The sequence below is a fragment of the Budorcas taxicolor genome, chromosome 15, assembly GCF_023091745.1.
Source record: "Budorcas taxicolor isolate Tak-1 chromosome 15, Takin1.1, whole genome shotgun sequence".
Taxonomy (NCBI): Eukaryota; Metazoa; Chordata; class Mammalia; order Artiodactyla; family Bovidae; genus Budorcas; species Budorcas taxicolor.
In genome coordinates this window covers 44,503,528-44,517,492 of record NC_068924.1, presented here as the reverse complement: position 1 = coordinate 44,517,492, position 13,965 = coordinate 44,503,528, and the positions used below count along the sequence as shown (strand labels likewise).

Here is a 13,965-nt window from a genome sequence, read left to right as displayed (position 1 = left end):
TTGCTGGCATATTGAGTACAGCACTTTCACAGCATCATCTTTTAGGATTTTAAATATTTGAGCAGGAATTCTCTCACCTTCACTAGCTTTGTTCATATTAATATTTCCTAAGGCCCACTTTACACTTCAGGATGTCCAGCTCTAGGTGAGTGACCACACCATTATGGTAATCAGGGTCATTAAGACCCTTTTTCTTTCCCTTATGTTCTTTCTTCAGGTTTTTCTAAAGCTTTCTCAGACAACCACTTTGCCATCTTGAATTTCTTCTTCTTTGGGCTGGTTTTGGTTACTGCCTCCAGTACAGTGTTATAAACCTCAATCCATAGTTCTTCAGGCCCTCTGTCTACCAGATCTAACCCCTTGAATCTATTTGTTACTTCCACTGTATAATGATAATGAATTTGATTTAGGTCATACCTGAATGGCCTAGTGGATTTCCCTATTGTGTTCAATTTAAACCTGAATTTTTCAATAAGGAGTTCATGGTTTGAGCCAATCAGTTCCAAGTCTTGTTTTTGCTGACCATATCGGCAAAAGATGAGCTTCTCCATCTTTGGTTGCAAATAATATAATCAATCTGATTTTGGTATTGATACAATCATGGTATCTGGTCCCGTCACTTCATTGCAAACAGATGGGGAAACAGTGGAAATAGCGACATACTTTATTTTCTTGGGCTCCAAAATCACTGCAGATGGTGACTGCAGCCATGAAATTAAGACACTTGCTCCTTGGAAGGAAAGCTATGACTCACCTAGACAACATATGAAAAAACAAAGACAGTACTTTGCCAACAAAGTTTCATCTAGTCAAAGCTATGGTTTTTCCAATAGTCCTATATGGATGTGAGGGTTGGACCATAAAGAAAGCTGAGTGTTGAAGAACTGATGGTTTTGAACTGTGGTGTTGGAGAAGACTCTTGAGAGTCCCTTGGACTGCAGGAGATCCAATTCGTCAATCCTACAGGATATCAGTCCTGAATACTCATTGTAAGGATTGATGATGAAGCTGAAGCTCCAATACTTTGGCCACCTGATGTGAAGAACTGACTCACTGGAAAAGACCCTAATGCTGGGAAAGATTTGAAGGTAGAAGGAGAAGGGAATGACAGAGGATGAGATGATTGGATGGCATCACCAACTAGATGGACAAGAGTTTGAGCAAGCTCCACGAGCTGGTGATAGGGAAGCCTGGCATGCTGCAGTCTAGGTGGTCACAAAAAGTTAGACATGACTGAGTGATTGAACTGATTTGGTGATATCCACGTGTAGAGTCATCTCTTGTATTGTTAGAAGAGGGTGTTTGCTATGACCAGTGTATTCTGTTGACAAAACTGTTAGCTTTTGCCCTGCTTTATTTTGTATTCCAAGGCCAAACTTACCTTTTATTCCAGGTATCTCTTGACTTCCCACTTTTGCATTCCAATCTCCTATGATGAAATGGTCATCCTTTTTTTTTTTTTGGTATTTCTTCTAGAAGGTCTTGTAGGTCTTCATAGAACCAGTCAGTTTCAGCTTCTTGGGCATCAGTGGTTGGGCATAGACTTGGATGACTGTGATGTTGTATGGTGTGCCTTGAAAATGAACCAAGATCATTCTGTTGTTTTTGAGGTTGCATCCAAGTACTGAATTTCAGACTCTTTTTTTGACTATGAGAGCTATTCCATTTCTTCTAAGGGATTCTTGTCCACGGTAGTGGATATAATGGTCATCTCAATTAAATTCACCCATTCCTGTCTATTTTAATTCACTGATTCCTAAGATGTTGATGTTCAATCTTGCCATCTCCTGTTTGACCACATCCAATTTACCTTGATTCATGGACCTGACTTTTCAGGTTCCAAACAACAGACTGGTTCCAAATAGGAAAAGGAGTACGTCAAGGCTATATATTGTCACTCTGCTTATTTAACTTATATGCAGAGTACATCATGAGAAATGCTGGGCTGGAAGAAGCACAAGCTAGAATCAAGATTGCTGGGAGAAATACCAATAACCTCAGATATGCAGATGACACCACCCTTATAGCAGAAAGTGAAGAGGAACTAAAAAGCCTCTTGATGAAAGCGAAAGAGGAGAGTGAAAAAGTTGGCTTAAAGCTCAACATTCAGAAAACGAAGATCATGGCATCTGGTCCCATCAGTTCCTGGCAAATAGATGGGGAAACAATGGAAACAGTGTCCGACTTTATTTTGGGGGGCTCCAAAATCACTGCAAATGGTGACTGCAGCCATGAAATTAAAAGACGCTTACTCCTTGGAAGGAAAGTTATGACCAACCTAGATAGCATATTGAAAAGCAGAGACATTACTTTGCCAACAAAGGTCCATCTAGTCAAGGCTATGGTTTTTCCAGTGGTCATGTATGGATGTGAGAGCTGGACTGTGAAGAAAGCTGAGCGCCGAAGAATTGATGCTTTTGAACTGTGGTGTTGGAGAAGACTCCTGAGAGTCCCTTGGACTGCAAGGAGATCCAACCAGTCCATTCTAAAGGAGATCAGCCCTGGGTGTTCTTTGGAAGGAATGATGCTAAAGCTGAATCTCCAGTACTTTGGCCACCTCATGTGAAGAGTTGACTGATTGGAAAAGACTCTGATGCTGGGAGGGATTGGGGGCAGGAGGAGAAGTGGATGACAGAGGATGAGATGGCTGGATGGCATCACTGACTCTATGGACGTGAGTTTGAGTGAACTCCAGGAGTTGGTGATGGACAGGGAGGCCTGGCGTGCTTCGATTCATGGGGTCGCAAAGAGTCAGACATAACTGAGCGACTGAACTGAACTGAAGCAATATTGTCTTTTACAACATTACTTTACTTTCAACATTGTACTCTACATTCACCTCTAGACATATCCACAGCTGAGCATTGTTTCCACTTTGGCCTAGTGGTTTCATTCTTTCTGGAGCTATTAGTAATTGCCCGCCAGTCTTCCCCAGTGTTAACTCTTTGCAACCCCATTGACTATAGCTTGCCAGGCTCCTCTCTCCATGGAATTCTCCAGGCAAGAATACTAGAGTGGGTAGCCATTCCCTTCTCCAGGCAATCTTCCTGACTCAAGTATTGAACCTGGGTCTCCTGCTTTGCAGGTGGATTCTTTACCATTTGAGCCACCAGGGAATACACTGGACACCTACCAATCTAGGGGATTCATCTCCTGGTGTCATATCTTTTTTCCTTTTCATACTGTCCATGAGATTCTCTAGGCAAGAACACTGGGATGGGTTGCTGTTCCCTCCTCTAGGGGACCATGTTTTGTCAGAACTCTTCGCTATGACCCGTCTGTCTTGGGTGGCTGCAAGCATGCTCACAGCTTCATTCAGTTACCCAAGCCTCTTTGCCATGACAAGACTGTGATCCTTGAAGGGGAGTATATAGATAGGTATGTGCTTATTTCTCCATTTTAGGTTTTTGTTTCTTTTTAACTTTTTTTTTTTTAACTTGTTTTTGGTTTTGCCTTGCTGGCCTCTGTTGTATTGATCAAGTTGTTTTTATATCTCTGTTAGGAAGTCAAACATCTATTTCTGTATTTTTAATGCTCATCCTTACATTTTTAGTATGAATCCTTACCACAAAGGTGAAATACAAATATCTTTATAGAATAATTCTGTCTTCCTCTTCAGTAGTACATGAGTGTTAGAATGCTTTAATTCCCATCAGTGCCCCGTCTTCCATAGTTTTGTATTCTGGTATCATCTTTATTTATAGTCCCCCGAGTATTGTGCTATTTATTATTATTCATTGAACATTTATTTTTTATCAGATATCATCAAGCATTACTTGACCTCATCTTTATGAAAATTGTGAAAGATAAACAGTGTTGCTATCCCTTGTTTATAGACAGAAAATTGAGGCATAGAAAGATTAACTGGAAAGCATAATTAGGAAAAAATACTAAATCCATTGAATCTTAAAATCCAAGTTTTTTTTTTCTCATCCCATATTTCATAAACTAGTCTTAGCTCTCCAAGAAAAATGTTGAAATAAAGACCTTAGGTCTAAGTAGTTGTTAGAGAATGTACAGGACATGTGGTCCAGTGGTCTCCATTCTGGGTCTTCAGTGGAGGTGTCTGATGGTGCCCAGGGGGCTGCAGATCTGTGTCTTGAGGGTGAAGCTGCAGCTCCTCTCTATTTCAAAGGCTCCACCTGAGTAACAGCTATCTATAAATACTCCTGTCATATGCATTTTGTCATACTGTATACCACTGAAGAGCATCAGGAAGAAATGGAAAATAGTTCTGGAGGCCGAAAAATCTGAGATCAAGGTGCCAACAGGGTTGATTTCTGGTAAGGCCTCTGTAACTGCTTGTGGACTATTTTTTTCTCACTGTGTTCTCACATGGTCTTTCTTCTGCTTGTCTTGGAAGAGAGACAGGGGGTGGCTGCAGCTGGCCCTGGGGAAACAGACCCTGGGTTCAACCACTCTTCAGAGCTGCCCCTCTCCCCTGCCATGTGGGTTTTTAAACTGACAGTATTTATTTTGTTTAGTGAACAGTTTAAACAACTTCTCTGACAGAATTGATTGTTCTATCCCCCTCCTTTTTAGCTGGTGCAGTTTTTCCTGCTTCATGAAGCAGATCTTTTAAAATCCCTTCAGAAATACTCTGCCAGTAATGAATTGCACGCGTCACTTATGTGAAAAATGTCCTAATTTTATTCTTAAATCTTGAGTGGTAGTTTATCTTGTACAGATTATAGGTTGGTCACTACCTGAAGATATTTTGTGGTCATCGGGACTCATTGCTGATGAGAAGTCTTTGACAGTCTAATTGTAGAATATCTTTTATCTCTGGTTGCTTTTAAATTTCTTTTATCTTTGTCTTCAGTTTCACTGTGTTGTTGCTAGGATTTGTTTTAATGTATCCCTTTGGGGACTCAGTGTGTGTCTTTAAACTGAGAAGACTGAAGATTTTTTTAAAATTTTATTTATTTATTTTTGGCTGTTCTGGGCCTTTGTTGCAGCGAGGGCTTGTCTCTAGTTATGTTGCACGGGCTGCTCATTGTGGTGGCTTCTCTTGTTGCAGACCACAGGCTCTAGGGCGCTTCAATAATTGCAGCATGAGGGCTCAGCAGTTGTGGCTCCCAGGCTCTAGAGTGCAGGCTCAGTGTTTGTGGCTTAGCTGCTCTGCAGCATGTGGGGTCTTCTTGGATCAGGGATGGAACCTGTGTCTCCTGCTTTCGCAGGCACATTCACTGCCACCGAGCCACCAGGGAAGCCCGAATGAAGATTTTATTGGTGATAAATCCATAACCATTTTCTCTTTCGCCTCTGCTTCAATAGCTTCTTCCACCTTCCATTCCAGTAATTCTCTTATCTGTTTAACCTATGCACTTAATTTTCTAACCTGAGTAACTATATTCTTTGTGTTTTGGTTTCCAGTTGGTTCTTCTCAAATTTCTGTTCTTTTCTCCTGCTTTCTTGTCCTTTCATTAAAGTTTCTACATCTTCCTTTTTTACTTCCCTTTAGGTAAAACATATGTCCAAATATATTCCCAAATAGACAAGTACTCATAATATTTAGTCACATGTGTATTTACAGGCACTAATTTGCAAAAAAAGTACGAATTTTTTGTCTCACCAGCACATTTCAAATAATACTTTTATTCAAGCATTTTACCTTTATCCGAACATACTATTTCTGTCATTATAAGAGCTAGTTTCTGAATAAAAATATAGCATCCCAGAGCCGTTGAAGAGCATTTGGGGATGTCGATAAATGTCGAGGTGGGGCCTGAGAGTCTGCGTTTGCACCACACTCCCAGGTAGTGCTGGAGCTACCAACATGTATCACGCTTTTGATGTGCAGAGTTTTAGAGTCCATATTTTAAATTTTAAGTTGTTGTAAACACAGCACTTTGAAAATTCACATACAAGGCTGTCATCAATTATTTCATCTCATGTCGAAGAACCTCATTTGTTTGATAAAGATCGTTTTTAAAAAGTTTACCTTGTTTGTATGTATGTATCTCTGAATTGTGTAACATATATCATGTAAATGAAGACAGGCTAAGTCGTCACGCTGCAGTAACAACCAGTCCCACAGTATCAGTTGCCTTGAAACAGCTTATACCACAAGTTCCCCCACTGCCCCAGGTCTGCTTAGGGCTCTGGTCTGTGTCATCATCTCTTTGGAACATGGGTAGATTCAGTTCCCACCATTGCCAGAGGCCGGAGCAAGTGAAAGAGATAAAAGAAATTGTGTTCTTGTTCCTAAAGACCTTCTTCTAGAAGTGACAATGTCACTTTTCATGTTTATTGGTCAGAGGAAGTCATGTGGCTATGAGTAGCTTCAAGGGGCAGAAGGTTGTCCCAGTATGAGCTTAAGTGGAGGAGATCCAAAACATTTCTGAATAATCCTAATAACTGCTACACATACTTAGTTGCTTTTGAACATGACCATTGAAAGGCTTTCCATAAAATCCTATACTTGCATTTTGGGTTGTTTCATCTCCCCCTAACAATTACTGAATCTGTATTAAATTTTGGTTTTAATGTGCTTCAGATAAAAATTCTCAGGAGTATCCTCTCTAAACATCAAAACTTGGCATTGATTAATTTGATTTGCTGCTGCTGCTGCTGCTACTGCTGCTGCTGCTGCTGCTGCTGCTGCTGCTAAGTCGCTTCAGTCATGTATGATGCTGTGCGACCGCATAGATGGCAGCCCACCAGGCTCCCCCGTCCCTGGGATTCTCCAGGCAAGAACACTGGAGTGGGTTGCCATTTCCTTCTCCAATGCATGAAAGTGAAAAGTGAAAGGGAAGTCGCTCAGTCGTGTCCGACTCCTAGCGACCCCATGGACTGCAGCCTACCAGGCTCCTCCGTCCATGGGATTTTCAGGCAAGAGTACTGGAGTGGGGTGCCATTGCCCTCTCCATTTGATTTGCTAGTCAATGGTTTCCACTTAAACTGTACACTGGAATCACCTGGGGAGCTTTTCGTTATCCCAGATCAGCCTCAGACCAATCAAACTAGAACCCTGGAGGCGGGACTCTGGCATCTGTAGAGGATTTCAGTATGTATAGAAAACTGAAGCCCTTTGTGTTAATCTGTCTTCTCCAAAGAATGCTTTATTGTTCAAGATAAAGTAATTGAGAGATTGCCCCCAAAGAGAAACTTTATTAGGGCTTGAACAGGAGGTGAGCTGCTGTTTTCTGAGAGGCATTTTAGGGGTCAACATCTTGCCTTCTGTTATTGTCACTTCTGTATTGTTTTGTTAAACCCAGGTATGAGGGTATGCAGTTGCTTAATTGTTGTGTCTGATAGTCCTGTTTTTGTGTGTTTCCCTCTGTGACTGTAGTTTTTCCGAAGCAGTCCGTTGGCTGTAGAGAATCTGTGTGGCATGTGGAATTGGGTCTTCTGGGTAATTGTTACCTTTGCTAGTGCTAGGCCTAAGGAGTTTCACCATTTTGGACCATTTTCTGAGCCTATATATTGATGTAAATTGTAAAGAAATAAAAATTAAAGTCTTTTATGTATGTGCACATTACATGCAAAAATGGACACAGATACACACGCACTCATACACCTTTACACACACATACAATAGTTGAATAGTAAAAGAATCCCAAGGCTTTGGGGGCAGGGAGTGGCCCGCAGAATGGAAGGGACTTGTCCAAGGCCTCACTGATAGAAAGTGAATGAAAATCAGTCTTCCCACATACTTCTGGCCTGACTTATCCGACATTTGTAAATGCGTGTGTGTGTGTGTGTGTTGGAGTGTGTTCAGGGTGGAGAGGCATGACTTAGCATTTGTTTAGAGACTGGGGGTCTTGCTCCACTTCTGTCCGTTTTCTTTCCTCAAGTTTTTGACTGTGACCTTTCCTAGGCAACTCTTAATTGGATTTGTAGAAGCCAGAAAGTGGTGAGCACACATCAGAGTTGGGGTAACGGGGCCATCTCCTAGCTCCCCAGAGCCACGGACTTGTTTGTGGATTGTGATCCACAATTCCCTCTAACCTGCACTTTCAGAAAGCAAACCAGCAATCTAAAAGTAATTGTTTCCTTCTGTGTGGATTTCTCATTCCAAAGACTGCCATGGCAAGTAGGAAGTTGGCTTTGAAAAGAGTAGAGGAACCTGGAATTAGACGACAGGCCTGCAGTGTAACCGTGGATGTGGTGGCTCTACAGCCCACATTTTCCAGCAAGCGTCCTGATTTCAAATATCTTATTCTGTTGGCTTTATAAACAATTCAAATGCCCTGGAAATTCCACCATGAACCATATTTTCTAAAATGTTTCTTAACTGATGAAAGAAGCACAGAAATCCTTTGTTAGACTCTGTTGTCCCAGTTTTGGTTTAGAAAATATATCACCATCTATGCAAAGAAGACTTTTTTTTCTTCTTTTTTAATGGTGGGGTTTAGAAAGGCAAACAACAGTCCTATTTGGGACATACCAATTTAGAAAAAGCTGACCCAGTATCCCAGATCTCTGTGGAAATCCAGGCATTCTTGCTCTTAGCTATTCATCCAAGCATATATACAGACATTCAGCCAGTTCCCCTCACAGTCTACTGGGCAGGGGGCATGATAACTGTGTCAGCCAATGATAACAGGGGCTCTGCCCTCAGATAATTCACAGTCCATGAAGGGAGATGAAATATGGATACACACAGTGTTAAATACAAGTCAAAGATGTGAGTGTATCAGAGGATATAGAATCGCCCAACTGGGAAGATCTAGAAAGATTTTGATTCACTCCTCCTCACCATATCCCACACAGCATCACTTCCTCTGCATCCTGTTGGTCAGAGCAAGTCACTAGACCAGCCCAGAGTGAGGATCCACTTTGGGGTGAGGGGGGTGGAATGGGCATACAAGGATGTGTGGCTCTCTGTGCATACAGTTTACCGCTTTAAGTTCAAAGACATATTTATTCATCTCACAGCTGGGGACTGGCATCTCACTGTTTCAGCACACAAGTACTTAGTCGCAGGTAAGGTCTGGCTGTGCCCTCCCGCTTCTCTGAGCATGTGAGGTTCCCCCAGCCAGTCACAATGGGCACAGTCATCTCCTCTCTCATGCCCAACCCAGGATGAAAGATGGTTTCTGCAAAGTTCACTTTGTGAGTGAGTCTGTGAGACGGAAGTGGCCATCTAGTCTTCTGATCCGTCCCTCTCCCCTCCCCTTTCACCAACTTTGCTCTTTACCAGTTCCTTGCCCATGGCATCCACCATTCTTACCCGGATTCCCACCTCTCTCTTGTTCCAGGAACTAAAACAGGGGCAGATATTAGCGATGGTACCTGTGAGCCTGGACCGGCCTCCCCAGCCTCCTACATGAACCCCTTCCCGGTGCTCCATCTCGTTGAGGACTTGAGGCTGGCCTTGGAGATGCTGGAGCATCCTCAGGAGAGGGCAGCCCTCCTGAGCCAGATCCCGGGCCCCACAGCTGCCTACATAAAGGAGTGGTTCAAGGAGAGCTCGGTGAGTAGGCCCACGGCCTGGGTAGGGGAGCACAGCCATGGGGCCCGTGGAATGCCATCAGGTTTATCCGAGGTGCCCTAGCTCCTCCTCTTTCGGACTCCGTCGATAGTCACATCCCCATGCCTTCCTCTGAACTGATGAATTCTTTATCATGTTCATGATATGTGTTGTTCAATATTTTCGTTACGTAGGCTGTCAACCTAGGGTTCTGTAACATGCGCATGCCAGGGTGGTAGGGAGAATAATGATCTTCTGAAGATGCTTACATCCTGATTGCCGGAACCTGTGAATAAGTTTCCATATGTGGTGGAAGGAATCAGGTGGAATTAAGGTCGCTAATCAGCTGAACTTAAAGTGGGAAGAGTGGTCTGAGTTATCCAGGTGGGCTCAGTGTAATCTCTGGTGTCCTTGTAAAAGGAAGGGGAGGCAGAAGAGTCAGTGTTGGAGTGATGGGATGGGCGAAGGACTCACACCCCCACCCCCCAACCGCTGCTGGGTTTGAAGATGGAAGGGCCAAGAACCAGGGGACACAGGCAGCCACCAGGAGCTGGAAAACTGGCCTCTCCTCCAGAAAGGAAAGCAGTCTTACCCACAGCTTGATTTTAGCCCAGTAAGAACCATTTTAGACTTCTGACCTCCAGAACTGTAAGATAATGAATTTGTGTCCTTGCAAGTCACTGAGTTTGTGGTAATTAGTTACAGCAGCAACCGAGATTGCCCACAGAGGAAGGTGAAGGCTCCTGGGTGGGTCTTGGGTGGGCCTGTTACAGTTCTGGTTTGCAGACCAGCTTCTCATCCCTTCCCTGCATGAAGACGGTCCTTGGTGGTTCTCTCAGACTGATGATAGAAGCCCCCGCCTGCTTCTCCACAGGCTCTTTTTATTTATTTGCTGCTTTATTTTTGGCTGTGTGGGGTCCATTGCTGCATGTGGGCTTTCTCTAGTTGTGGTGGTGGGGGCTAGGGCTACCCTCTAGTTGTGTGTGGGGGCTTCTCATTGCCGTGGCTTCTCTTGTGGAGCACGGGCTCCAGAGCATGTGGGATCAATACTTTTGTCTCGAAGGTTCTAGAGGGAGGGCTCAGTAGTTGTGGCTCATGGAATTAGTTGCCCTGCAGCACGAGGGATCTTTCCAGACCAGGGATCAAACCCATGCACTGGACTACTGGGGAAGCCCTCCACATGCTCTTTTAACTAGGTTGGAAATTGCCGGGGAATGGCTTAGGTAGGTTGGTCCTCTTTTTCTCCAGCTAGAGGATCCCCTTTGCCTCCCTAGAGAGGCATGCTCTGGCTGTTACTGTATTTGCTTTATGATGCTGGTCCTGGCTTCTGCCCTGTCACATCTGACCATCTTCTGCTCACCTCTTTGTGCGGCTGCGACTCTCTAGCTCACTTTACTCCTGGCATGGACATCTATCCCTCCTTGCAGTCCTGCTAGTACTGACTCAGGCTGCAGTGTTTACAGAAAATTTTATGAAGCCTCAAGAAAATGATACAGGTTCATAATTCATTAGCCTGAAATCCTTGGGTCTAGATGCATTTTAGAACTCAGAGCTTATTAAACTTTAGAAAGGTGAGATGGTGCACATGTATTGTATAATATGTACCATTTCTAGCCAGTGCAGGGCAGGAAACACTGAACATTTTTTCAGCAAAACTTGTGAATATCTGCATGAAGCAGGATAAAGACAGACTATCAATACATAATTTGCAGTGACTATGTATATTTACCTTGCACAGATGTGCCTGAATTTATGTAGCCATTCCTCTAATATTGAATTGAGATATCGTGGCATTGCTTAGAGACTGTCTTTGTCTAGAAATATTTATCTCTAAATATTTTCTTCAGATGGACTCGTGAAAGTAGAATAATAGTTAAAGCAGGCTTAACAGATAAAATGCAGAATGTTCCATTAAGTTGGAATTTTAGATAAATGATATTTTTTAATAAGTGTGTTTCATGCAGTTTGCTAAGTCTGGCAAACTCTGATCAAAGGTATTAATATCTTTAAGCCTTGTGACACATTTTTTCCAAACTGCTTTTCAGAAAGTTTTTGCCCATTTATATTTTCTTTGGCAGGGTTTGAGGTACATCCTGATCAACAACAAGCACTAAGATTGAAAAAACAGCTAATTTCATAGGAAAAAGAGTTTCATTTTATCTTTCCATTTCCTTGTCTAGTAGAAAGGCTGAATTTTTAAATAAGCTTATTGATATTTATTCTTCTGTATGGTTTCCAAACTTTTGATCTCATACCCCAATATGAAAAAAAAAATTCATTCTCCAAATATACATATTCATATATGGAGAATTGTCCTAATATATGTAAGTTATAAAACATAGTCCCAGTAGAAGATCCTTTTTAAAAGACCAGTTAAGAAAATAGTTTTAATATTTTCTTCACATATGCAACCCAGCGGTTATTTTGAGTCTCTTGGCTGTGCCTTCTGTAGTCTGATCTGTTAGCATCTGTATTCTTGCCTCCTTGACCCTATTTGGGTTTTAGTGCTTTTCTTATATTTAATGACTTTTTACTAGCTCTTTGCTTTGTGGTGTTCCTTTTCCTCACTTTCGTTTTTAAATGTTGTTTTTGGTGTTTTTTTTTTTTTTAAATTTTAAAAGAATTGTAATTTTATCAATCTTTCCTGTTTGAGCTTCTTTTCTTTCTAGAAAGGTCCTACTTGACCAATAATATTCACCTGTATACTCTCCCCAGTAGGTTTATAGTTTGATTTGTATTCATCTGCAGTCTTTTTAGAAATAAGGATCTAACTTTGATAATTTACCAAAAGAGATTCTTAAAAAACTATTTTGGATCTAAAAGTAGTCGTGGTGGTGGTTGGTTTTGCAAGATCCATCCCAGAAAACAGCTTGCATTCAGATTTGCAGATCTGTTTTGGTGCCTCTTTTTAACAGTTGGGGAAATGCTTGCCTTGGGATAGATGTTTCTAAAAGTTGTTGCATTCATAAATCTTTTGAAGTAATTATGGCCATCAGCAACCTATGAGTGGTGTACTTTGAGGGGGGCGGGGTCAAAAGTTCATATAAACATTCCAAGATACTAGGGCTGGTTGTTAGGGTTTTGATTCTGGACGGAGACCACCTGTGTGTATTTTCGTTTTCCCAGATTTAAAGTCATTTTACAAGCTGGTGCACACACAGTGCATAGCGGGTCTTATCTGTATGGAAATAGAATTCAAGGCAGTGAACAAACCCACAGCTCCTCTTCAGATTAATTTTAGATTGCCTTAGGTTGGTACTTTCATTTATTTATTTAAAATTTTATTTGTTTATTTTTGGCTGCACTGGGTCTTTGTTGCTGTGTGTAGGCTTTTTCTATTTGTGGTGAGGGGGGCTACTCTCTAGTTGCCATTCGTGGTCTTCTCATTGCGGTGGCTTCTCTTTGTGGAGCCTGGGCTCAGCAGTTGTGGTGCACGAGCTTAGCTACCCCATGGCATATGGAATCTTCCCAGTCCAGGGATCAAACCCTTGTCGCCTGCATTGGTGGGCAGATTCTTAACCACTGGACCACCAGGGAAGTCTAGTTTGATACTTTTAATTAGAAGGTATTGCTGTTCAAATTGTAGTTTCTGGACCAGCAGCTTTGGCATCCCCTGATAGCTTGTCTTAAAGAAAAAAATAGCTAGACTTTGCCTCTCCCCTCCCCAATCCACTGAACCATTTCCAGGTGATTCATATTCACTTTAAAGTTTGTAGAGCACTGCCTTAAACCAGAGACTCACGCAAATTGTTACCCTCCCCACCCCCACAAAAAAGACACACAGAAACACATGTGACTCAGAATTGGAACTAATAAGATAGCTTGAAGCCAGGCTCTCATTTCTCATTCATGGTATCTTGGATGTTTGCACTGTTCTCCTTCGTCATAAATGTCAGTTGTCATAATCTGGCCTAGCATGACCCAGCCCTGCCTCATGACATCTGTCAGTGGGGATTCTTTCTCAATAAAATATGAACAGTAAGGAGGTTTATATCTCACTAACATTATATGTTATGTTACTAACATATAACTAATAATACATGTATTAGTTATATGTAACTAATAAATGTCCAGGGGATGGGTGGTCCCAGGGTTAAATCAGTGGCTCTGGGATGACGTTATAGACACTGACCTTTCTTATCTTTCTCCCTCCCCATCCTCAGGAGTTGGTTTTTCCTCAGGCATGTCCCCTAACACAGGGGTCCCCAAGCTCTAGGCTGCAGACCAGTACTTCCTGTCAGATCAGCAGTGGCATTAGGTTAGAAATAAAGGGCACATAAAGGTAATGAGCTTGAATCATTCTGAAACCATTCACCCCACCCCCACCAATGGAAAAATTGTCTTCCATGAAATTGATCCCTGGTGCTAAAAAGGTTGGGGTACTGCTGCCCTAAGAAGTAAGGCAAGTTGCAAGAAGGCTACTTGCATCTCTGGGCAGCCTCCCTTCACACAGATAGTTGTGTCCAGAGGTAGAACATGTCCTCTTCTTATAAACTGGGGAGGAAAACCTCTATGTGAAACCTCCCGGCAGCTTCCCATATGGTCCC

The 13,965-nt window shown here is 42.3% G+C and overlaps 1 protein-coding gene across 3 annotated transcripts in view; it reads left to right on the top strand.

Annotated features, from left to right (window-relative positions):
- PPFIBP2 (PPFIA binding protein 2) overlaps positions 1-13,965 on the top strand; it is a 155,343-nt gene that overhangs the window by 47,647 nt on the left and 93,731 nt on the right. For all 3 annotated transcript variants that reach the window (XM_052652524.1, XM_052652525.1, XM_052652529.1), the window contains exon 3: positions 9,207-9,421. In XM_052652524.1, the coding sequence (XP_052508484.1) occupies positions 9,207-9,421 (215 nt within the window). The remainder of the gene's footprint in view (positions 1-9,206; positions 9,422-13,965) is intronic.